The sequence below is a fragment of the Canis lupus genome, chromosome 22 (genome assembly GCF_011100685.1).
Source record: "Canis lupus familiaris isolate Mischka breed German Shepherd chromosome 22, alternate assembly UU_Cfam_GSD_1.0, whole genome shotgun sequence".
Taxonomy (NCBI): Eukaryota; Metazoa; Chordata; class Mammalia; order Carnivora; family Canidae; genus Canis; species Canis lupus.
Window position 1 is genome coordinate 50435732 of NC_049243.1, and position 23203 is coordinate 50458934.

The 23203-nt window shown below is 36.5% G+C and overlaps 1 protein-coding gene and 1 long non-coding RNA gene across 5 annotated transcripts in view; one reads left to right on the forward strand and one right to left on the reverse strand.

The window, feature by feature from the left end:
• PCCA (propionyl-CoA carboxylase subunit alpha) overlaps positions 1-23203 on the forward strand; it is a 462758-nt gene that overhangs the window by 307981 nt on the left and 131574 nt on the right. For 3 of the 4 annotated variants that reach the window (XM_038569960.1, XM_038569959.1, XM_038569963.1), the window contains one exon: positions 10669-10774. In XM_038569960.1, the coding sequence (XP_038425888.1) occupies positions 10669-10774 (106 nt within the window). Of the gene's footprint in view, positions 1-10668; positions 10775-12625; positions 12989-23203 lie in introns of those variants that run through there. The other variant, XM_038569962.1, reaches the window with a different exon arrangement.
• Positions 18137-23203, reverse strand: part of LOC119865226 — a 67955-nt gene continuing 62888 nt past the window's right edge. Inside the window, exons 4-5 of the long non-coding RNA XR_005376530.1 lie at positions 21814-22011; positions 18137-18518 (exon numbers count right to left, since the gene is read on the reverse strand). This is a non-coding gene — a long non-coding RNA (uncharacterized LOC119865226). The remainder of the gene's footprint in view (positions 18519-21813; positions 22012-23203) is intronic.

The window sequence follows — 23203 nt, forward strand, 5'->3', positions numbered from 1 at the left end:
TTACTGATTTATGCCCACTGGGGTGGCTGTAATAAAAACGATGGACAATATCAAAGTGTGGTGAGGATGTGGAGAAATTGGAACCCTCATACATTCCTGGTAGGAATTTGAGTAAAATGGTGCAAACCTGGAAATGATTTGGCAGTTTCTCAAAAGGTATGCCATTACCACATGACCCAGCTAGCTATTCTACCTCCAGGGTTATACTCAAGGGAAATGAAATCCTATGTCCATACAAATGTTGTATATAAGTGTTCATACTGACATTTTTCATGAGTGAACAGAAACAAGCCTAATATTCATGATGAATATGTAATATTAAATAAAATGCTGTATATTTATAGGATGGGATGTTATGCAATTATAATAAAGTATTAACACTACAGCATGGGTGAAATTTGAAGACACTATACTAAATGAAAGAAGGCATCATGATAGACCACAAATTCTTTGGTTCCATTTATATGAAATATCTAGAATAAGCAAAGCTGTAGAAATAGAAGGTACATTAGTAGTGGTGTAAGGCTGTGGGGGTTGGGGGAGGGGATCATAGAGTGACTTGCTAATGGGTCCAAATTTTCCTTTTTGGGATTACAAAAATGTTTTAAAGTTGCCTAAAATTTCCTGGAGTGATGGGTACACAACCCTGAATATACTAATCACTGTTGGATTATGCAGTTTAGATGGGTTAAATTTATGATGTGTCAATAAAATAACTAACATTTTTAAAACGATGTATTTTATATTCAAGAATTTACTTTCCTATTGGTATAATAGCTTAAATTTTAGAAATTAAAGTCAAATGATATTGTATTTTCTAGCATGATGAAGTCTTCTTTAAGATTATTTCTTCTCGGGACGCCTGGGTGGCTCAGCGGTTGAGTGTCTGCCTTCGGCCCAGGGCATGATCCTGGAGACCCGGGATCGAGTCCCACATTGGGCTCCCTGCATGGAGCCTGCTTCTCCCTCTGCCTGTGTCTCTGTCTCTCTGTCCCCCCCCCCCCCCCCCCGCTGTGGTGTCTCTCGTGGATAAATAAATAAAATCTTTTAAAAAAAAAGATTATTTCTTCTCATAAAATGTTTATATGACTGCTCTCGATTTAGTTACATGAATAAACTTGACAAGTAAAAATGTCAGGTGTTCGTAGGCTACTACCTGGTGGGTAAGAATGGTACATATATGTGATCCAGAGTATTTTTCCATTCTTTGTTTCCTCTTCTGCCTTTCAATGTGAGGGATATATAAAGTTAAATCAACATAGAGAATTTTTAGTTTCTGTAATGGTGGTGTAGCTTACTTATTTCCAACTAACCCTCCTCCAAATAACAATTAGAAGCTCCAGAGAAGATCTACAACAATTTGAAAGCTCTGGATAATAACTAAAACCAGTCAGAATTCAAATGGATTTTGAGCATTTATAGAAGGAAAACACATTGGATGAGCTCCAAATGTGTATGACATTTTCCCTGAAGGCAGTCAACATTGCACGCATGTATCAGAGCATGGCCAGAGCTCAGGAGTTAGCCACTATCTCAGTGACTTGAGGTCGTGAAGAGTGATGCTCAGAATTTTAAGAACCGCTGAAAATTGAGCAGAGATATCATGGCAAAAGAGAGCAACAGAGTGAGGATTTCTGTATCTGAATTTAGCTTCCATCAAATAGATGGTTGACTTCTGAAATGTGCATGCATAAAGACTTCAGAAATCCCAGCATATGAATCCTGCTGGAATGCTGAATGAACAGAGCTGAAATTTCAGTTGCTGCCCTCCAAGGAGATGGTAATGTTTGGAATTTGAGCATCACTAAATTTGAGGGGCTTGTAAACACCTTTGAGTTTTTCATAAAAACCCCAGAGGGACCATGTCTTAGAAGAAACACTATGTTTCTGGAATAAGGACTTTTAATAACTTCTGGATTTGGACTTCTAAGTTCCTAAAAGCAAAACCAGGTAGACATCACAGCACAAAGATGAATCTTCATGATTTCAGAGTGATCAGCCAGTAATTTAACTGCCTACTGTAATAAAAATCAGTCCTTTTCAGGGGAAGATAACAGAAAAATAGCCAACATTTCCACAATTGAGGATACAAAAACAATTTCCTTGGCATACAGTTTAAGAATTAAATTTGACCCACAGTCAAGTGAAAAAGCAGTCCATAGAAAACAACTGTGAGACTACTAAGATGTAGATCATGGATAAGATTTTAACACAGTTATTGAAATTATTTTCAAATATTAAAGATCAAAATGAGGGAGTTAATAGGGCATATATGCATACCTGGAAACTAACAAATTGCCAACTAGAAATTCTAGATCTAAAATGGTACTAATTATCCTCTGCAGTGGGAAACCTACAGGCTAGGCTGAAAAGTATAATGGTGCTGGCAGAAGGAAGAGTTGGCAAACTTAGAGGCATAGAGACTATATTGTGTGAAGAGAAACCGTATTTTACAAGTCTCAGTGACCTAAGTTGATAGGATTAGGAAGTTTAACTTATATGTATTTGGAGATACAATAGAAAGAGAAGACAAAATGGGGAAAATATTTGAAAAATATTTTGTTATCCTCTTTAGATTGGAAACAGGACAGAGTTGTCTGTATTTGTCACTTATACTCAACATTTTACTAGAGATCCTGGCTAGTACAATAGAAAATAAAAAAGTCATGGAGATCAGAAAGGAAGAAATAAAATTGTTTCTGTTCACAGAGGAATTTTGTTTATATAGAAAACTTTAAGGAATCTAAAACAATTACTGGAATAAATTTAGCAGAGTTGCAAGATAAAAAGTCACTCAAATATAAATTGTGTTCTAATAATGAAAACTTAGGCAAATACTTTAACAAAATCTAGACCCACTTGTCAGAGCATTAAGGCTTGGAAAAATAGTGAAGCATAAGGATTGGGGAAAGGAAGCTTTCCAGGACAACTTAATAGGCTACTTAAGAAAACTCTATAGAATCTGTGATACAACTAGTAAAACTGAAACAAAAAATAGGTATAATTTTAACAAAGTAGATTCAAGACTGCCACACTTTGTTGGGAGAAATTAAAAATGTGTGAAGTAGGTGAGAGCTATTATTATTCTTATAGATAGGATAAAATACTGATAAAGTGTCAGCTCTCCCTCTATTAATGAAGAGATTCAGTGCAAGCCTAAACATAATCCCACTAGGGTTGTTTTGGGGAGGATGGAGAAGAAATTGCCTGCTGATTTTGAAATTTTTATGAAAATGCAAAGAATAGCCAGTATTACTGGCTATTCTTACTGATTCTTACTGTTAGACAGACCTGCAGAACTTGGTCTGCAGATTCTTACTGTTGGACAGACCTGCATCTTACTATTCTTACTGATGGACAGACCTGCAGAACTTGGTCTGCAGATTATCTTTCAACAACTAGATGAACCTCTTCCTCTTTCTCATCATACTAGAAAAAGATGAATCATAGGTCAACATGTAAAACCTCTAAAGGAAAATGTGAATATTTCTTCTGGGCCTTGCTATAGTCAAAACACTTCTTAGCAAAGACATAAAAGCACTGAACATAAAAGGGAAAATTCATATGTTTTTATTAGAATTAAAAATTTCCATTAAACAGCAGAGATACATGTTTGTTAGAAAGATTAAAATCCTAAACACTGACAGTACCAAATGCTTGTGAGACTGTGGGACCACAGGAGCTCTCATTCATTGCAAATGGGAATGCAAATAGCATAGCCATTTTGGAAGACAGTTTAGCAGTTTTTGTACAACACTAAACATCCTTTTACCATATGATCCAGTAGTTGTACTACTTGGTTTCTATCCAAATGAAAATGTTTCTGCACTGAAAGTTGCATATGAATGTTTGTTTATAGCAGCTTTACTCATCATTGCCAAACTTAGAAGTAACCAAGGTGTCTCCTTCAGTAGGTAAATGGATAAGTTAAATGTGGTATATCTAGACAATGGACTTTATAATTCAGCAGTGAAAAGGTATTAACCATTAAGCCACAAAAAGACATGGAGAAACTTTAAATGCATAATGCTAAGTGAGAGAAGCCAATCTGAAAAGGTTTACATTCTAGCTGTACAACATTCTGGAAAAGAATGTTGGGAGACAGTAAAGATCAGTGGTTGCCAGTGATCTGCGGGGGGGGAGGGGGGGTAGAAGAAGGATTAAAATAGGTAGAGCACAGGGAAGTTTTAGGGTGAAACTGTTATATATGGAATCTTAATGGTAGAGACATATCATACATTTGTTAAACCTACAGCTCAGATTGTGATTCCTAATGTAAACTGTGGACTTCAGTTAATACTAATGTATCAACATTTGCTCATCTATTTTAACAAATGTACCACAGCAATGCAAAATATTAATAATAGGGACGCTGTATCCAGGGTGAGGTGAATGAGGGTATATAAAGGAACTCTACTTCTCTATTTTTCTGAACATCTAAAACTGCTCTAAAAAAAATTAAGTCCATTAATGAAAACAAACTGCTAAAGTAAGACATTTTTAAGGAAATTTATAAGCCACAGAGGGGGAGAAAATATTCACAACACGTAAATCTGACAGAGGCTTTCTAAAAGATAAAGAACTCCCACAAATCAGTAAAACCAACATCTTAATAAAAAATGGGCAATTTTTTTTAATACAAGTGACCAATAAACTCTAATACTGAGGTGTCCAACATAATTTGTCATAAGACAAATGCACATTAAATTATAATGAGAGTTTCTCAGTCAGCCACTAGCCTTGCTAGAAGTAGAAACACAATTTGAACTGGTGGCAAGGTTATAGAACAAGCTCCATTGCTGGAGGCAGTATAGATATGTTTTAATATCTTGTGAAAGAAGTTGGCAGTTTTTATGAAATTAAATGTGTTTACCCTCATATTTCCACTCCTAGAGTTTTTACCCACAAGAAATCAAAACATCTGTCTTCAAAAAAGACTCATACAAAGAATGTTTATAGCAGTTTTGTTCCTAAGAGCCCCAAACTGGAAACAACCCAAAAGTGCATCAGCCAAAGGATGAACTAACTTCTTTATGCTTGTACAATAGAGTACTACTTGACAATGCAAAATGAATGAACTGTTCAACATGCATGAGCCTCAAAAATATCCCATTGAGCAAAAAGAAGCCACACATCGGAGCACGTGTTTTGGTGTCTGTTTATGTGGAGCTTTAGTCTAATTTATAGTTGAACTACTGGGGGAAGAGGTAGATTTCCTGAAAGGATACTGATGGAACTTATATTTGTGAATTTCACTGTCTATTAATTGTAGGTTAATATATTTAAAAAAATAACAGGTTTTTGAAATAATTGAGGATTTCAGATGTTTGTACCAAATTATGGTAACGATTGATGGTATTGACTCTTACCTGGCATTCTTTACCATACACCAATCTGAGCATGCTATACCTTTTATCTTCTTTAATGAACATATGGATAAAGTGTTCTTACTATCTTGGCCTCACTGATCAGGAAAGAGACACAAGGAGGATAAGTGACTTGGAAGGTCACATGGTTTTTGGGGTCAGTGGTCAGTCCAACCCCAGGGCTTGTAGGGGTGATGGCTAAACTCCATTGCCTTTCCAGACTAGTCATGGCCAGTGTTTCAATAGAGAACGTGAAGCTTTTATTGGTGGCAGAAGAAATAGGGTTTGCATAATATTAAACTCTATAAAATTATAAGTAACATCAGTATTTGTTTCCTGATTCAGGTGTCATATGTATTATTATTTGTAATGCTAATGATATCAAACTTGGGTATCTCATAACCCTTTCTAGGCAGTATTTTGTGATACACACTCTTCTACACAGCCTCCTCTATTTGAATGTACACATTTTAAATTGCATATAGGCAGGATTCTGTTCCTCTACTATGACAATTTCTTGCTTTGAAGAGGTTCTCTGAAAAATGCTGCTTTTATCTTTTTTCTACAGTGATGAACTTTAATGTTGGAGTGTTGTAAGTTCTCACATAATAAGGCTTAGATTTTTGTTTGCTTTGGCAGTAGACTTCTGTTTAAAATTCCTTTAATCTGTTCATTCCATGCTTTTTATATTCATTTGATAGCTGATGGCTCTGTGAAGAATTTTATATAAATTTATTGAACTAATAAAACTTGTAAATTCTTCCTCTATCCCAACTTGCTAAAAGTGAGTTTTTCAGCAAATCGCTGAATTTTTGTCATCTTTAGATTTTTTTTTTCCTGGAGGAAATAAGAAACAATTCATATGTTAGATCTAAAGTTTCATTAAAATTGCTTATGCCCTGTCTCAGGCATTTTAAGTGGGCCATCTGTCTAAACATCTCTCTCTTTTTTTTTTTTCTGATCATTTCCTCGACTTATTCATGAACCATGGGAGGGCTCCTTTGTAGTCGCCATGTAGCTGGTTCTGTCTACCCCCACTGAATACATCTATGTGCTTGCATAACATATCTTTTCACCATGCTGGAAATTCTCTGAACTTGGTTCAGATGAATGGCCCACTTTTCTGAAGGCCTTTTTCTTCCTGCGAAGATTTGTATGCAGAAGCTGACCTCTGTGGCTATGGAATGCAGCGTATTATTCTTGATCATTTTACAGACCACCCACTGTGAAAGTTATGATCAAGGATTGCTTAATGATTCTTTGACCACTAACATTGTTTTAACTCAGTATTTCACTCCTAAATAGGTAATGGCACAGTTGAAAACCAGCTTTTCTGAGTGTCTCATAATATGGTTTTGAGATGCTTATTAATCCTTGATAACAAAGATTTCTGTGAGTTATGTTTACATAAAATCTGCCTTAAACACAACACTTAATAGCAGTGTATTTGGGTTAGTATTATTTACACTTTTTTGAGTATTCTAGTAAATGGATTAGCAATAGCATTTGTGATAATGAGCTGTTTTTACTATAAAATACAGAAAAATTTAGTTTTATTGAGCATATTCATTCTGGTTGGCTGATGATAATCAGAGTGGACAGGTCTGGATAAGAGCTATTATTTGACTTGCTTTGTGAGTAGCTGTTTATGTGAATTCCCTTTTCCTGGGTTTTGTTTGTTTTTTGAAGCAGTAACTTAAATGATATCAGCTTTTTAAGTAACTAATAAGCTGCACAGATGAAATTTTTGATCAGAGGGCATCCTCTTTCACTAGGATGTAGTTCAGTAAAAAGCTGTTTTCTGTGTACCATTACCGTAGTAAGTTGTGTGAAACTCCAGGATTTTTTTCTCTCCCTTTCCAGAGAGTTAATTATAAAAATCTTTGAGACTATTTTAGATTTAATGAATAAATATAGCTCTTTTCTAAAATTTAAAATATAACTATAAAATGTAACTGGTTTATAATGATAAACATAGTTGTGCTAGTGAGATTGATACCAGTGTTTCAAAGTAATTATTGTTACTGTAGTTTCAGTGGTTTTGCAGAAATAGAGCACATGTACTTTCAGGTTGGTGTGTGTTACTATCTTTATTTATAGTTTATTATAGTTTATTTCTACTGCAGAGTTTATGGATCTTTATACTGGGCACATATGCCCAAACCCATCCATTTTATTTTAAAACAAAACTATTTTCAAACTCACATAAAGCCAGAAGGGATTTTAACAAGTTGTATTTGTGAAAGAATTGAATGCATAAAGAGATTGCACAGTGTGACCTTTTTTTTTTTTTCATATCTCATGGGCTTACTTCCACAGGAAATCCTCTTAGTAACTCGTCATCTAAAAAGATATTGTTTGGAAAGTACCATCTCAGAGTTGTATGCTCAGAAGAAAGAACAGCTTTTCTTTTGCTTTCCCAGCGCTGCGCTAGCTGTATTTCACATGTGTAGAAATTTTGATTACAAGGGACTGAAAGAGTCCTTGGTACATCGTTAGTAAGAGAATGGTCTAAGATAAAACCTCAGAATTTCAACTCAAAAGAGACTATGCTCTTTGCACAAGGTTCCTCTTGGGGTAGGTTATAACATATATGAAACAGATGTGGATCAAAATAAAACAATGGAAAAATAAATAGTAGTTAGGTTCTGAAGGGTGGCAACTGTATCTCGCCACCATCTGTAGGATTGCTTTCTGTGGGAAAATGCAGTCTGGGTTCCAGCAGGATGTCAGGATTAACTTCCCAGCTCCTCTGGAAACAGAGGCTTGTTGCATAACTAAGAGTGGTCTCCAGGTTTACTGGAAGAGTTACCTTCTCTGGTCTACTGAGTTGTGAAAAGTACTAAGCATATAATAAAGTTTAAGCGGAAGGGAGATGAATGAGGTTGTACTCTGATCAGTACCTATAATTAGAGAACGCTTATGAGAGAGATGATATTCATGAAAAATTTGTGGAGCAGAAGGAATCCAGGGTTTCCTTAAAGGGGTTTCAGTTATGGGGGGGGGGCGAGGGGCAATGAGTATAGGTCTAGGGTTGGGACTAATCAAAGTAATAAAAGTTACCATTTATGTGCATTATTTAACCTTTGGTATATCACTATGATATATGTCTGGTTTGATACTTAAAGAGACAGAGACCTAACAGTTGGCCCAAAGTCAGAACTAATGAATGGCAGAGCTGTGTTTCTTAGCTATTTCTGTGAGTCACCAGAGTCTGAGTTTCTGATCACTGGGTTTAGTTCTTCTGCAGGTTTTATTTGTGAAGTAACTTAAGGGTTTGGCACTACTGGCTATACAAATCAGAGAATAATCAGAAATAAAACCAGATACAAGAGTGGGGTGTTATTTATAAGAAACTTGAATGGTAGGTAAGTTAGCTAAGATTTCAGTAGCCAAGATTTAAGAAAGCTATGTTGTCAGTAATATTAGCTGCCAGGTTATTTCTGTTATCACAGTATCCCTGAAAAGGTCAGGGGTTAACCCTGTTTGAAGGTAAACAGGGCAAAGTCTAGAGAGGTCATCTGTATAGCCCAAGAACATTCAGCTTGGGGTCCATGCTCCTTTTGGAGTGTACTCTGCCCCTTGGGTGACACGGCCTCCCCTCTGCAGTCATTGGCACATTGCAGGTGCTCCTCAAATTCCTTCCGGCTCCTGCCCACCCCAACCCTTTCTCCTCAACGTGCAGTGGGACCTGGGGATGCAAAAATAAGGCATGATCTTGGTCCTTTAGGAGGTCACAGGCCAGTTGGGGAGATAAACAGATGCCTGTCCCATGGAATGGCATGCCCAATTAGAGGTGGGCTTGGCACACAGGAGCACTGTACCCCGTGCTGCTCTTCCTCTCTCTTCTCCTCCTCTGCCTCCTGTATGCTTCCCTGTTGTTCTTTCCAGCTCTCCTATGTGAAGCTCTGTCCACTGAAACCATCCTCTTTAAATTGCCAAAAGAAAATCCTCCATGTCTCTGCCATGTGCATTAGTATTGGTTTGTTGATGCATTTTTAAACTTTTCTTTAATTTTAACTAAATCCTATAGTATTTAAAACATTTCTTCATCTTCAGAAAATAAACAGTGGGCCAAATACAAATGTTCACCTAAATCATCCATAATCCTCCATTAGACATTGTGTCTATAGATGATTTGATTATAATCATAGTTTTTGTGACTGAATTTTTTTTTAATAGAATACACAGAGAATCCTTTTGAAGTTTGAGGGAGGGGATATTAAAACATAACCTGCACAGAGTTATGACATAAGACAAAATCTGAATACTACCTATCCATAAATAGGTAGTAGTTAATAATAGTAGTTCATAAATATTAGTAGTTCATAATATTACTTTGCAACTATAAAAATTGAAAACACTTAATATTTAAATTAGGTTAATTCAGAAATCATTAAAATTTTGTTACTTTAAAATTTGTGAGAAATACTTATATTCTAAAAATGTTTTTGTCTCTGGCTGTTTGACCCAGTTTTTCTGGATCATGTAATGTGGATCATGGGCAGGAAAAGACCTGTGTGTTAAGACTAGCATCACTGATGTTGTATTCTTATCCAAACAAACAAAAAACCAAAACAAAAGGAAAGGATACAAGAAACTTTTTGGATGTGGTGGATAGGCTTATTACTTTAATTATGGTGATAGAAACACAATTGAATACCTATTTGTATGTTAATTATATGCAGTTTTTAAAAAAAGATTTTGTTTATTCATGAGAGACACAGAGAGGCATAGACAGAGGCAGAGGGAGAAGCAGGCTCCTCACAGGGCGCCCGATGTGGGACTTGATCCTGGACTGGGACCACACCCTGAGCCAAAGGCAGATGCCCAACCACTAAGCATCTCAGGCGTCCCGTTTTATATGCAGTTTTTTGATACCAAGTATAACTCAATAAAACCAGAAAAATAAGAGACCAAAATTGTAAATTTTTGAAAATAGTCTGGAACAGTAACCAAATAGTGAAAAGAAATTAATATTGTATAAAGTTGATTTTTGAAAGACTGTCACAATGAAGCAACTCAAATACACAGAATAGGTGATGGTGCTTTGAGTAGATGGAGGAACCACAATTATCCTAGAATGATCTCTGTTGTCCTTGGAATGTCTGTGTGTTTTTTGTTTGTTTTTAATTGCTCTAGTTTAAACCTGAAAGCTTTTTTCAAGGATAGAACCTTTTAAAATAATGTGCTGAAGTACAATCTTTGGCAGTTTTACCCAGCACACTTAATGTCAAAGGAAAATCAGTTTACTAAGAGAATCCTATAAGATTAACTATTTTTTTCTTTTTTTCTACTTCAGAGTGCCTATTATTAAACCACAAGTGGCTAACTGGGAGCTCTCAATAAAATTGCATGATGAAGTTCATACTGTCATAGCGTCAAACAGTGGGCCAACAACGTTCTCTGTGAGTTTTCTTTCTTTCCTTTTTTTTTTCTCTTTTGTCAATCTTGAAATTATCTGTGAATATTTAAAGCAGTTTTTAACCTATTCAGTGACTGTCGTCTTTTGAATCTGTGACAAAGCTATGTGTTTGACTCATCTTCTTTAGGAAGCTGAATGTAAATGGCAATTTTTGTTGTCTCACGTTAATTAGGAAATATATTCTGAGATTCAGCCACATTCTAAACTCACTTCCTGACACCTGATTCATTTTCCTTTTGTTATTGAGAAGTAATAAGTTTGTTTTTGTCACAGAGAAGAGCATCTTTAGGTATAATTCCAAACATATGATAGCTGTGGTAGGTAATCATTGTTTTAAACAAGTAATCTGAAGCCTATATAACATTTTCTTGAGACTTCAGGTTGTGTGAGACATTCTTGAGGCTAAATTTACCTTCTGGTGACATTCCTTTTGTTTTGAAGGAACTTAAAACTTGAACTTAAACCCCTTGGATAGTATCCATACTAGAACTGTTTTAGTTTAATTCCGGTCTATACTGAACAATGTTACATTAAGATTTAGTGTTTATACTGTGGTACGAATGATATGTTTTAAGTTCTGTGATTTGAGATTGCCAGAAAAATACCATGGAAGGTTAACTTGCGTCCTTTTTTGCTTTCAGCATGAACCCACAGAAGCTGTTGTGTAGTTAGTACAATGAATATTTTATTAAGCTACATTTCTTTTCTTGTGGCTAAGTTGCAATGAAATGTCATTTTATTGTATGGAAAAATGACTTTTTTAATAAAAAGATTTGAATAGGATATGAAAATCAAAATAATACAACTTCACAGAAATAAAACCTGGTGAGGCTGAGGTATTTAGTGGTAGTTTTGTTTGTATGTTTGTTTTTACATAACCTCTACCCCTGGCTTGGGGCTCAAACTCCAGACCCCTAGGTCAAGAGATTCCTGCTCTACAGACTCCAGCCAAGCAGGTACTCCCTTGTGGCAGTTTCCTGATGATAGAAAATAACACAAGTCAGGAGTTAAGGAGAATTCATTTATGCACCATATCCTTATTACATCCCTACTGTGTGCTTGGTGAGTGTTACACTGGAGAAACTGACATTTTTATGTAGTAGTCAGTCACAAGTAAATGAGATTAATCCATGAATTAAGTGTAGTCTCCTGGTTGTCTATAAATTTTGTGATTCATTCTATATGCCAAAATTGTTAAAGCATTTGTTCCTAAAAAGTATTTAGTCACCTCTCTCTCTTTTTTCTTTTTTAAAGGTTTTAATTTATTTATTTATGATAGTCACAGAGAGAGAGAGAGAGAGAGAGAGAGAGGCAGAGACATAGGCAGAGGGAGAAGCAGGCTCCATGCACCAGGAGCCCGACGTGGGATTCGATCCCAGGTCTCCAGGATCACGCCCTGGGCCAAAGGCAGGCGCCAAACCGCTGCGCCACCCAGGGATCCCAAGTCACCTCTCTTAAAATGAAAACTATGTTGGAGCTAAGCAATTGTCTTATGATATGTTTTGTGATGGTCTTATGTGATTCATTACTTTCCTCCTTTCTATATGATCATTTTAAAAAGTAGTTTTATAAGTGGAAACTTAAGTGGACATCAGGTTGGGTAGCAAGTTATATGTATTGAAGTAAAGACTATAAACATTATAGCATTTTCCTCAGGGAAGGTTAACTTTACAAAAATGTAGACTTAGCATAATTTTCAGTTCTGTAGTGAGTCACCACTGAAGTGTTACTGTTCATCTGATACTCCAGTATGCTGTTTTTCTAAGCAGTGCCTTTAATAAGAAAACTGCTCAGATTACTTCTTAAAGCTGTTATTTCTTTGTGCTTATTTCAGATTCCATGTTGAAAAACTAGAGACCATCAACTCAAGTGGTGTCTTTGACTTTTTCCTGAAGAATTACTCCTTGTTTTACCTTTTAGCTCATGAGAAAAGTAGGGCTGTTTGAAAAAACACATCAAAGTTATTCTATTAAAAATTTCCCTGGAAAATATCCACCGTGATATATAGTATCATAACCACTGCCCCTATTTATTGGCTTTGCTACTGTCAGACATATCAAACCTAATGAAAAGTAAGTACTCCTGATGGTGTGTACTTTTTTCCTAAGCATATTTGGACTGAGCTTCATCTGGCATTAGTCTTTTTGAAAAGTGTCAAGGTGTAATGTAGAGTAAGTAAAGGCTCGTTGGAATGAAATCTTTAATAGTGTGGAACCTCTGCTTTTAGGTTCTCGGAGGGAAGAACTGTGACTATTGGTTTTCTAGATTGCCCAGTGCCACATCAAGAAAAAATTGTCCTGGGGTGACAGTCTAGGTCATTGGTCCCAGAAATAGTACCAGGAAAATGTTTAGATACAAATGTTCTATACAGGTCTCATTAAAAAAACAAAACATTCATAGTTACAGCTAAATACCTTCTTTATGCTGTCTCATTCTGCCCTCTTTCTCTCCAGAGGTGATAGCTATCCTAAAGATGCTATGTGTCCTCCTTGTACATATTGTTGTTGTTGTTGTTTTTTTTAAAGATCTTATTTATTTATTCATGAGAGACACAGAGACAGAGACACAGGCAGAGGGAGAAGCAAGCTCCATGCAGGGAGCCTGATGTGGGACTCGATCCCGGGTCTCCAGGATCAGGCCCTGGGCTGAAGGCAGACACTAAACCGCTGAGCCACCCAGGGATCCCCTGGTACATATTGTTATACCTATAATATGTGGATATGTACTATAATAATAGTAAAAAAGGAAGTTGTGAAAATATAAGTACTTAATGATACAATTTATATAAAATTTTGAAACACGTAGTACAAAAACTACCATTTACAACAGCATAAAAGAGAATAAGATACTTAGGAATAAAATTAACCATGGATGAAAAAGACATATATATGAGTTGCTACAAAATGTTACTGAAAGAAATTAAGGAAGGCACAAATATATGGAAAGTCCTCTTGTGTTCATTGATTGGAATACTTAATGTTGTTATGATGTCAATATTACCCAAAGCAATCTACAGATTCAATACTGTCCCTATAAAAATCCCAACCGAATTTTTGCAGAGAGAGAGAAATCCATCTTAAAATTTATATGAAATCTTAAGAGAGGGACCCCAATAGCCAAAACAATTTTGAAAAAGAAGAACAAAGTTGGAAAGCTCACACTTTTTGATTTTAAAACTTATTACAAAACATAATGGTCAAAATGATGTCGTACTGGCATAAGACAGACACGTAGACCAGTAGAATAATTGCGAGCCCACGAGCCCAGAAATAAACCCTTGAATATATGATCAAATGATTTTTGATAGGAGTACTACGGCAATTCAATGGGGGAGAGCATAGTCTTTTTAATAAATAGTAGTGGAAACATTTTTATCCTCATGCAAAAGAAAAAAGTTGGATTCTTGCCTTACCTTATACAAGAGTAACTCAAAATATATCAAAGACCTAAATGTAAGAGATAGAACTATAAAACTCTTAGAAAAACAAGGGAAAAGGCTTATGACTTTGGATTGATGATAATTTCTTGGACGTGATTTTAGAAACCCAGGCAACAACAACAACAACAACAAAAAATACATTCCAGTGCATCAATGACCCACAGTCAACAGAATGAAAATGCAATTCCCAAACTGGGAGAAAATATTTGCATATATCTGAGAAAGAGTTATTTCTCAGAATATATACAGAACTCCAGTAACTCAACAGCAGTAAAACCAAACAACCTGATTTTAAAATGGGCAAAGAACTTTAATAGACATTTATCCAAAGAAGATATAGAGATGGCCAGTAAGCAAAATATGCTCAGCATCACTAATCATTAGGGAAATGCAAATCAAAACCATAATTGGACACCAACTCACAGTTCTTAAGATAGCTATTATAAAAAATGACTAGTAAGTGTTGGTAAGACTGTGGAGAATTTGGAATCCCCATGCAGCCATTGGTCAGAGTGTAAAATGGTGCTGCTGCCATGGAAAACAATTTGGTGCTTCCTCATTTTTGAGGGTAGAGGGTAGCCCCAGTGGCGCAATGGTTTAGCGCTGCCTGCAGCCCAGGGTGTGATCCTGGAGACCTGGGATCGAGTCCCTCGTCAGGCTCCCTGCATGGAGCCCGCTTCTCCCTCTGCCTATGTCTCTGCCTCTCTCTCTCTCTCTGTGTGTCTCTATGAATAAATAAATAAAATCTTTTAAAAAAATGAAAAGTAGAATTCCCATATGACATAGCAGTGGTATTGCTGGGTATTTACCTCCTCCAAAAATCAGAATCAGGGTCTTGAAGAGATATTTGCACACCCATGTTCAGCATAGCTAAGAAGTAGAAGCAACCAAATGTCCATTGATGGATAAATGGATAAACAAATTGTGGTATATACATATCATGGAATATTATTCAGCCTCAAAAAAAGAAGAAATTGTGGCACGTGCTACATGGCTGAACCTTGAGGACGTGTTCAGTAAAATCAGCCAGACACAAAAGGACAGACACTGCCTGATTCCAAATCCTACATTACATAAAGTAGTTAAATCTGTAGACAGAAAACAGGATGGTGTTTGCCAGAGGCTGGGAGGAGTGGGGAACAGGCAGTTACTGTGTAAAGGATGTAGAGTTTCAGATCTGTAAGGTGAAAAGTGATGGAGAGGGCCAGTGGTGATTGATGCACGGCATGGTGTATTATGTATGTATTTTTTAAATAGATTTTATTTATTTATTTGAGAGAGCACACACAAGCAGGAGGGACAGAGAGAGAGGGAAAAGCAGACTCTCTGCTGAGCAGGGAGCCTGATGTGGGGCTCGATCCCAGGACCCTGAGATCATGACCTGAGCCGAAGGCAAACGCTTAACTGACTGAGCCACCCAGGTGCCCCAAGGTGTATGTATTTAATACCACTAAACTGTATACTTTAAAATCATTAAGATAGTAAATTTTCTCTTCTGTAAAAATTTTAAAAATACGCAAACCAGCATAGATTAGTATTTTTGATTAAAAAATGTAAAAGCAAGAAGGATGAAATTTTGGGGAAACAAAGGGAAAAGTGGTTGAGGGAAAAGTGAAGTGAAGAGGTAATAGTAGATGGGGTAAAATTTTGTTTTAGGTCTTATATATTTATATATTATAAATTTATATCTTATATATTTATTCTAAATATAAAGGTCAGAATGAATAGCAGAATTAAGTATAAAATCTGCTCAATACAAAGTTCAAATATTATCTTGCATATTAAGATGATAAACTTAAAAATAAAAACTAAGTTTCACTTATGTTTAACTCATGATTCTCTTCTGGATTCTGAAGATATTTTCCATTCTCTTTTACTCTGTGTAATGTGGAACTGGTCAAAATAGTTCATGATAAAAAAAAAAGATTAATACATTTGTTATCTTAAAGATGATGGCCTACTTCCTCCTCCTCCTATCTATCTATCTATCTATCTATCTATCTATCTATCTATCTATCTATCTATCTATCTATTTACTTATTTATGAGAGACCCAGAGAGAGAGGTAGAGAAATAGGCAGAAGGAGAAGCAGGCTCCCTGTGGGGGAGCCTGATGTAGCACTCGATCCCACAGTTCTGGGATCACGCCCTGAGCCAAAGGCAGTTGCTCAACCATTGAGCCAACCAGGTGCCCCGATGGCTTATTTTCATATTGAAAACAATTCACTTGGAAGAAAAATTTTGATGCGAAGAAAATTAGCTCAGGAATTCAGACTTCTTAAATCATGGGATGCACTTAACTTTCTTTTTGCATAATATTTATGTTAACTACTAATAAGCAGAAATAATAGAGAACAGTTATATGACCGTTGATATTAATTTAGATTTTTTTTTAAATGTCAAAAATTTTATGACCACTTGGAAGAGCAGGAGAGTCATATATTTAACCCCCTGAATATGGGTCACTGTATCACTGAAATCAGTCTTCTTTCTTCAGGCGCTGAAATGTCTGCTTATGCTTCTAAGAGCCAGGAGGGGTTCTGTTGGTTTTTTGCTTGTTTGTTTTTTTGTCTCTTTTGTTCAGTGCCTAAATATTTGTGAAACGACCCACTGACTGGCTATCTAACCCTCTAGGTAGTCGGCCCCCAAAGGCAGAGCCCACACCCATTTTTGTATCTTAGCTCCTGGGCAGGGAAGGGGGCTTCATGGAAGTCCCCAGAAGGGAGCTGCAGGGTATTCACTGCCAGGAAGCCAAGCTTGCCTCCACACCGGGTCTTGTGCCCCATGGCGGCAGTCAGATGGATCTCAACCAACGTGCTCGGTGGGAGAGCGAGAAAGCACAAGTGGGGGAGTGGGGCAGAGGGAGAAGCAGACTCCCCATTGAGCAGGGAGCCTAACATGGGACTCCATCCCAGGTCAGTGGTATCATTATCTGAGCCAAAGGCATACGCTTAACTAGGTGAGCCACCCATGGGCTCTCCCCTACCTCATTGCTCATCAGGGAAATGCAAATCCAAACCACACTGAGAGAGCACCTCATACCACTAGGATAACTATAATAAAATAGGTAATATGTGTTTTGGAAGATGCATAGAAATTGGAGCCCTCACACGCTCTTCGTGGAAATATAAAATGGTACAGCTTGGCATTTCCTGAAAAGCTTAAACATCTGGGTTATCCAGAGCCTTCTTGGTTTTTTATTTTGTTTTGTTTTTTGAGAGTGAGAGAGAGCGGAGGGAGGGGGTGGGAAGGGGGGAGAGACAGAATCTTAAGCAGACTCTACACCCAGCACAGAGTCTGTGGGGATTAGGGGGGCTCAATCTCACGACTGTGAGAATATGACTTGAGACAAAAGAGTTGGATGCTTAACAGATTAAATATTTAAACAAGTATCTTTAGACTGAATTATATCCTTGTTACTATGGTAGATATGTTTTACCTTCCAAATAATATTTCAAATAATAAATTTTTCCAAATAGTAGTTGCTGAGCTTTCAGCAACTCAAAGGTGAATTAAATAGCAATATGTATCCCTTATCCTTTCTACAAATTAATTTGATAACATTCATTCAAAGACCTTTAAAAATATTCATGTTCTTTGGTGTACTGACTACTTCTAGAAATCCATCCCAAGGAAACAATAAAAAATTGCTAATATGAACATGATATTATGTTGAAAAAGATGAATTAAAGACAGCTTGCCCTGGAGATATCCATGTGAAAATCTCTACTTACGATGGTAAAGGGAGACGTGGAAGTAATTAAAATGCAGTGGTAAATGCTGTAATAGAGGTGCCTTCATCCAATTAAGTTTGTGAGAAAGATACAAGAAAGAGCACTCAGCTGGCTGGGGGAAAGGAAGGATCTAGGCAAAGAAGTTCTACTTGACAGAGATGACTAATGAGTAGTAGCTTAGAACGTGATTTATTTATGTCACAACTTGCTTTGGAACTCATGCTATACATAGACAAGGAAAAGCACAGGCATGTGGTAGCAAGCTGAGTTCACTGAAAAATAAGAGACATCCTCTGTAGATAACTTCAATTTCTTATGGAAGTATGTGCTTCCTTAATATTTTAATTATTTGTTTTCCACAAATAGAGTGAGGAAAGGGTTTCGCGGTCTTGTTCTAGTTGCATTGTTGTTTTTAATGCTGTTTTAGCCTTTTTAAAGGTATTTTCCTGAAGCAGCTGTCTCTAGTATTGAAGTATTGAAGACAGATCCTGTCCCAGGCACTGTATATACTTGTTTTTGTTTTGGTTGATGTAAAATTGTCTCATTTTTAGATGCCTGTGGTAGAGGGAGGGAAATGTTTTGTAGTATTCATATCATTGAAATTACCATCCTATAGTTTTCTTCCCAAACAGAGAAAATGGTGATGAACATAAGAATAAAAAATAATAATTACATATGGATGCATAAGAAATAATTATATACACATTGTCTGAGAGTTTCTTACTGTAATATAGCTAACCCTTTTCCATTTGTTCTACTGCCATGTATTTTGCTCTAAACTTCATGGCTAAGAAAATATTCCACCAGTTATTTATTTTTTTTAAAGATTTTATTATTAAGTACTGTCTACACCCAACATGGGGCTCAAACTCAAAACTCCAAGTTCAAGAGTCACACACTCTGAGGACTGAGCCAGCCAGGCGCCCTCAGTCAGGGCTTAGAGAGCACTGTGAAAATGTGGTTTTAAGTAGAGCTAGTAAAGTATTTTTATGTAATATTATCATAAAGATGAAGGATTAAATGAAGTTAGCATTTGTCAATAAATTTGTGCACAGAATATTTTCTTTTTTTTCTTCTTTGTTTTCAATAAGAATTTAGACTTATTTCACATCACAGTCTCTGTTCCTTTTATCCTATTGTAATGCCAAATCATGTAGTTTCATGGAATTTTTGTAGAGACGTGGTAAGATCATGGTTCTTTTAAAGAAATAATTTTCAAATAACCCTTCCTAGAATAAAATACAATATTATTCTATCTGTCTCTTGCCTCTGTAGTCAATTTTTAGAGTAGACTCTTCTTTTTGAATGTGAGAAAGACATCAGCAAACAAGGTTGGTTCACTTTTACATATATGCCTACTGTAGGCCCTTTCTTACAAAATTATCTATGGCTTAAGTGCACAATAGGCAGACAGAAAACAGAACATTTTGGAAGTAGCATTTTAAGATGAATACCATAGTACTCTTAGGTGCTTCTAATAAAGCACTTTAATCCTATTTAGAAAATTGACATATGTGTACATGATAAATGACAGAAAACTGAGGTAAGCTTTTGATATTATGCAATATTTTATATTTAAAACTTAAAAATTGGGCACCTAGATGGCTCAGTCATTTCAGCAGCTGCCTTCAGCTCAGGTCATGACCTCAGGGTCCTGGGATTGAGCCCTATGTGGGGCTCCCTGCTCAGTGGGGAGCCTGTTTCTCCCTCTACCCCTCTCCCCTGCTCATTCCCTCATAAATAAATAAATAAATAAATAAATAAATAAATAAATAAATAAATAAAGTCTTTAAGAAAAACCTTAAAATCTTTTTCTTTTAATAGCAACTCAATGTTATGATCATATAAACTCCTTTTTTTCCTATTAGGTAGTTTTTTCACTTAGACTTTCCTCCTACCCAGTTTTAAAATGTATGCTAGACAAAGTGACGAAAATATTATCCTATTTGAGGAACATATTTTCTGTTAATGAATTTTTTTCCAGAAAACATAATATTGTGTAAACATGAAGTTCTTTCACCGTGGCCAAAGTATTTGTTTTTTTCATAAACATTTTTCCATTTGTGAAAAAGTTGCTAGCAAAATAAATTTATGCTTAAAAAATATTAACTATTTCTGCAAAAAATATAAAACTATCTTAAGTGAAGCCAATAGAGAAACTAACAGACCTGAGGAGAAATTTGCCACTCATTTTAATGACAAAAGGGAAATGTTCTTGATATATAAAGAACTCTTACAGCTCAATATATAAAAGACCAACCTTCTAGGTGAAAAATGCTCAGATGGTTTATAGCAAAGGAAATATAAACGACTCCTACACATATGAGAAATGTGCTAACAATACACAGAGAAATTCAAGTTAAAATTATCACATAACCTTTTCCCACTTGCATTTTGGCAAAGATAAAAAGTTTGATAATTCTCTCATTATTTAAGGTATAGAGAAATAGCCCCATGTATGTTTACTGGTGGGTGTACAAATTGATACAACCTCTAGGGAGAGGGATCCCTGGGTGGCGCAGCGGTTTGGCGCCTGCCTTTGGCCCAGGGCGCGATCCTGGAGACCCGGGATCGAATCCCACATCAGGCTCCCGGTGCATGGAGCCTGCTTCTCCCCCTGCCTGTGTCTCTGCCTCTCTCTCTCTCACTGTGTGCCTATCATAAATAAAAAATTAAAAAGAAATATTTTTTTAAAATAAAAAAAAATTAAAAAAAACCTCTAAGGAGAGCAATTTGACAAAATGAATTTATACTACAGGATATGTTCACATGTATAGGAGATGTACAGGTATGTTTGTGGCAGTATTGTTCATAATAGCAGAGGCCTGGGGAGAACTGAAATATCCATCAAAATGGGATAATTAAATAAGCCCTATCATTGAACTACTGAATAGCCATTTAAAAGGATCTGAACTGGGCAGCTCCAGTGGCTCAGCGGTTTAGTGCTGCCTGCAGCCCAGGGTGTGATCCTGGAGACCCGAGGTCGAGTCCCACATCAGGCTCCCTGCATGGAGCCGGCTTCTCCCTCTGCCTGTGTCTCTGCTTCTCTCTCTCCTCTCTGTGTATTCTCATGAATAAATAAATAAAATCTTAAAAAAATAAAAACTAAAAGGATCTGAACTTTCTCTACATGCTGATATATTAAGTGACAAAAGTATTTTCATTGTGTTAAAAGAACATTAAGCATTTGCTGTGTGTATAGAATATCTTTGGAAGGAGCCACAAGAAATTGATAACCATGGTTGCCTTTGCACTGAGGAGCTGGATAGCTGATCCCATGACAGAAGTGAGGATACATACCTTGTACTAGATGTCTCTTTAATACTTTTTGGATTTTAAATCTATTTTGTGTTACCTGTGTCCCTACCCCCACTTCTCCCAAAAAAGATACTTCAAAATTATGCAGTGGAAAGGTCAGGAAGATGTGAGACTATTGAAATAATGAAATTTTAATAACCTGTCAAGAAACTATTGTAATGCCTGTGGCATCCAGGGAAGTAGTCATATGAGCAGCTGGCTCATTGAATAAAGAGCTCTTTACACATAAGTACACAAGGTACAATTACTGAAACTCCTGCTAGCACTCGGAATTTGAAGGTAATTGCTGGAGATCACTTAGTAGGCTATGTTAAGAGGTTGACCTAATGTGAATTAAGAGACTGGAAAAAGCAAAGGAAGGATGGTAACATGGGTCAGAGGAAGGAAACTGAATCAGATAGATTTGGACAGCCCCTCCAACAGCTTCCTATTTTTTTCCTTCTTTAGGTGTGTAAACTATGCAAAGAGGTTACTATATAGAAGAGCTAGAAAAATGTATATCTTGCTAACAGCAAAAGTAGTAAGAACTCACTGCACAAAGTTTGCTCAGGGTCCCAGAATTCATAGTAATTTCATTGGTCCTAAAATATCAGTGGTAGAATGAAATTATTCTCTGCTGCTCTTGGTTTAGGGAAGAAGGCTCCAAAGTAACTTGCTCTTCAACATGACTTCTTTACCGCAAGTTAAAGAATATCCTTTCAAAGCCAGCTCCTCCAAATCAGCTTGACATCTGTTAGGAGGGGGTCAGATAAATGGGGTTGTAGACAAATCAAGTCTGAAGAGTAACCTTGCACAGCTTGACCTATTTACTTTTCAAATGCACCCTTGTTCAGTGGATATGGTACTGTACTTCTAAACCATAAGACTGAATTTTCATAAAAAGGTGAGGCTCCTGCCCATGTAATCTGGAAAATTGCTTGTCTAATTGGCTGCACAGTTGCACCTGTACCCTCTTGAATGACTGTCATGTTGTGCTCAAGAGTCAAGGAACTTGTTATGCGACTAAATGAAGAAAAAAATTAGTTATGAAATCCAGTTTCTTTGGAAATGGAAAACACTGAATGGTATTGGTTGTTACCATATTAGAGTCGGCAAATACTATAATTTAGGCTTTAAGTGATTTTTTATTATTAGCCACTGGTTTCAGCCACTTTCTGAAGCATTTTATTAGAATAAAACTTTGTTTTATTTCAGACACCCAGGCATTCAGGTTGAGTCAGTTCAGCTTTATAAGCCCTTGTAAATAATTCACTGTAGTCTAGTAGTTTGTTAAGGGAACTGCTAAAATTTTTTCCACAGCAACTTACTAAAAGTTATTTTATTCATTTTATTATATTACTGGCCCCTCAAACTTATTTATAAATGAACAGTGAAGCAAACCATTAAACATGCCTTTGCTGAGTGACTCAACCATTAGATGAATTCTGATCTATTTTAAGTCATTATACATTTATCATTTCAGTTGTAATATAGCTTAATAGCTTTTATCCAGTATCTCCTACAACATAGGTCCTGCCTGGAGAACCAACAGTAATCAAGAGAAATGGTGTTTCACTCCTCATAGAACTTGCCATCTGTTGAGCATGGCAAGGACAAAGGCTGTGTCTGTCAAGTAGAACAGGTGAGATAGGAATTTGAATTTTGGGCATGTTGTTGAGTGCTTGAGATAGACAAGTGGAGATGTTTACTAAGCCTCTGTATTAAGATTGTGTGTTTTAAGAAAGTATCTTAAGAAGGTGGAAAGGTCAGTGATGCCAATGAATATTAAGAAGTCACAAAAAAAGAAGAAAACCGAAGTGCGCCTCTTGGATTTAGCAGAAATAATTGATCGGGGAGACAGCAGTACCAGAGCAGGGCTTGGCAGGAAGAGGGCTAGGAAGTTAACAGTGAGCAAAGCGGACACGCACAGTTCCCAGAGGGCC